At 36.1% G+C, this 2,643-nt stretch overlaps 1 protein-coding gene across 1 annotated transcript; it reads left to right on the top strand.

Annotated features, from left to right (window-relative positions):
- Positions 1 to 595: 595 nt before the first annotated feature.
- LOC134242074 (uncharacterized) lies at positions 596 to 1,267 on the top strand. Its single transcript, XM_062724098.1, has one exon. It carries the CDS (start codon positions 596 to 598, stop codon positions 1,265 to 1,267), a length of 672 nt encoding a protein of 223 aa, XP_062580082.1.
- Positions 1,268 to 2,643: the final 1,376 nt, after the last annotated feature.

Raw genomic sequence — 2,643 nt, 5'->3', positions numbered from 1 at the left:
TCCGGTCTCGACATACAAAATTCGAACGCAAAAACAAAAACATCCCACAATCTATATGCTAAGATGGTGAATGCAATGCAAAACATCAAAGCTGAGTCATATAATTTAGCAAAGAAATATGGAACATACTATAGTGTTTTGATTAAGCTTGAGTACTTTTTGAGTTAGAGACCCAATGCAAATTTCTTTTTGAGATCTGCAAAAAACTGCTTTTCAAATTTAAGTGGAAAGAGATATCTTAAGTTTTAATAGATGGGCTGTTAAACTTTGGAAGGACTGGTCACAGAACAGAAATACATTACCTGAAATCTACACGGAGAATCCATCTTTTTTTCTAATACCTGTGGAAATTTCATCAGCAACTATTGAAGAACTTCAGTTTTGGTTGCCGCGTTTCATCAATGAAATCAGAAGAAAGGATGGAACTAACTACCCACCAAATACCCTACGAATATTGCAGCAGGATTCAGCAGGGATTCAGCGTCATTTAAGAGAGGAATGCAACCGTCCTACTGTTAATTTTCTAAAGAAAGATGACCCCACCTTTGATTTGTTCAGGAAAAGTTTAGATTCAAGGATGAAAGAATTAACCAACATGGGAGTGGGGACTAAAGTGAACCGAACAGACCCCGTTTTACAACAAGATGAAGAACAGTTAAGGAATTCTGGGGTTCTGAACCAAAACACCGCTCAAGGGCTCTCTGTGTGTTTTTTTTATAATTGCAAACTTTTTGCTTTTAGAGCAAACGATGAGCACCGCAATTTGGATGTCTCTCAATTTTCCATTAATTATGACCACGAATCTGGTTTGAAATACTTGGAATTTAAGGGAAGATCCTGTAAAAATGTCCAAGGAGGACTAAAGCACAAAAAGGTTGAAACCAAAAATATTCATCATTTTGAGCAGCCTGAAAACAAGCGTTGTGTGGTTAAAGTTTATGAAAAATATCTCAGTTTGATTCCTTATTCTGGTGCATTCTACAGGAGACCCATGGAAGGAAATGTTCTTAAATTCAGTTCACAAGTTATTGGTGAAGAGAAATTGGGTGGAATGATGAAAAATCTGTTTTCGGAAGCTGGAATTGATACAACTGGAAGGAAAATTACAAATCATTCGGGTATAGTAGGCTGTTGCACATTTTTATTTAACAGCGGTTTTGATGACCAAACTGTTCGATCTAGAAGCGGTCACAGGAGTTCAGCAGTTGAACTATACAAACGCCCGCTAAAAGATCTCCAGCTTAAATGCGCCAATGGTGAAAGATGACAGTGATAAGGAAAACACTGATCAGATAATTAAAAGTAAGGAAACAATTAGTGACAATAATTCCAATAAAGTCTTAACATTAATTGTTCCTAATGAAATTGAAACACTTGTAATTGAAAAAAATGGAAAGAAAATCAGGCTTTCATTGTAACAATTCTAATTACTGTACATATCTTTAATTTCTTGTTTTGTGTTTTGAATACAATTTGTGTATATTTCAAGAAATATTGTCATTATTTTTTTGTTTCCTCTCGACAATCATAGCCATAAATTCACCGAGTCTACATTCCATTGATATGGTAAACCACGCCTCTGCTCCAAATAGGTCACCATTTCTATGGAACTTAGAGTCAGTGAATTCAGGGCTATGATTGGTCGAGAAGTAAAGCTTGTCCTCTAAATACTGGTTATTCTTACTCTGACCTGTCTGGGATGTCATTCAGCAACGAAGACAGAGATAACGAGTACATTTTACTGGATTGTGCTATATAATAATAATCAGGGGTATATTGTGGGTATATATATTAGTATATCTATAACCGCTGAACGAGGTAACGACATATGAGTGAATTTAACTCTTCTGTGTTATATATTTATAACTTTCCATCAAGGAAACGAATAGTGAAACAATAGACCACCTGACATGTACTTAACTACCACTGACAATGATAGCGGCAGATAGAGAGGATATATCTTAATTGTATAATTGTCTTTCTCAATAGAGACGACATGTGAAGCTATAATCTGTCTGGGGTGAACTTCAGCACCATAGATAAAGATAATTGCACGGGGAGTGGATAAAGCTAAAATGGTATTTGTGTTAATTTGTACAACACATCTGCACACCGGAGTTGACAGAATATTTTGAAAATACTGGTTATTCTGACACTGATCTGTCTGGGATGAAGTTCGGTACCACAGGTAAACAAAATAGTGGGAAAAACTGTGCTGCTGTATGCGAATGAGAATTGTTGCTCAATATCCATCCCGTTATGTTAACCACTGGTAATTCTGACGCTGTTTGAGAGTCCCCCGCTTTCACCGATAATGGAGGATACTATTTTCGGTCTGTCTGTAACACATTAGTTTCCACGCGCTGTCGGGAGAAACCTTTGAAGTTATTTTGAGGTCAAGGTTGTAAATGCTTACATTATTTACAATGTGTACCTTAAGTATGTGTCAAAACAGTGAACAAAACGTAAAGTAAATATTTGTAACGCCATCAAAACGACCAAATAAGCTTAAGGTAATAGAATATTCAGAAGAGCTGATGGCTCGAAATTCCGAGGAGTATGGTGGGGAAAAATTAAACAAGTTACAAAATATGTTAATTATTTAACCGTTGTGAACTGTGGCCTTTCATATTCATTGAGGAT

The sequence above is a fragment of the Saccostrea cucullata genome, unplaced genomic scaffold (assembly GCF_032062105.1).
Source record: "Saccostrea cucullata isolate Sc308-1 unplaced genomic scaffold, CSIRO_AGI_Scuc_v1 ctg14006, whole genome shotgun sequence".
Lineage (NCBI taxonomy): Eukaryota > Metazoa > Mollusca > Bivalvia > Ostreida > Ostreidae > Saccostrea > Saccostrea cuccullata.
This window is presented reverse-complemented; position numbering and strand designations above follow the sequence as displayed.

Bases quoted from the DNA above. Each gene is read 5' to 3' on its own strand.
- LOC134242074 (XM_062724098.1), top strand. From the start codon at position 596: ATGGGAGTGGGGACTAAAGTGAACCGAACAGACCCCGTTTTACAACAA.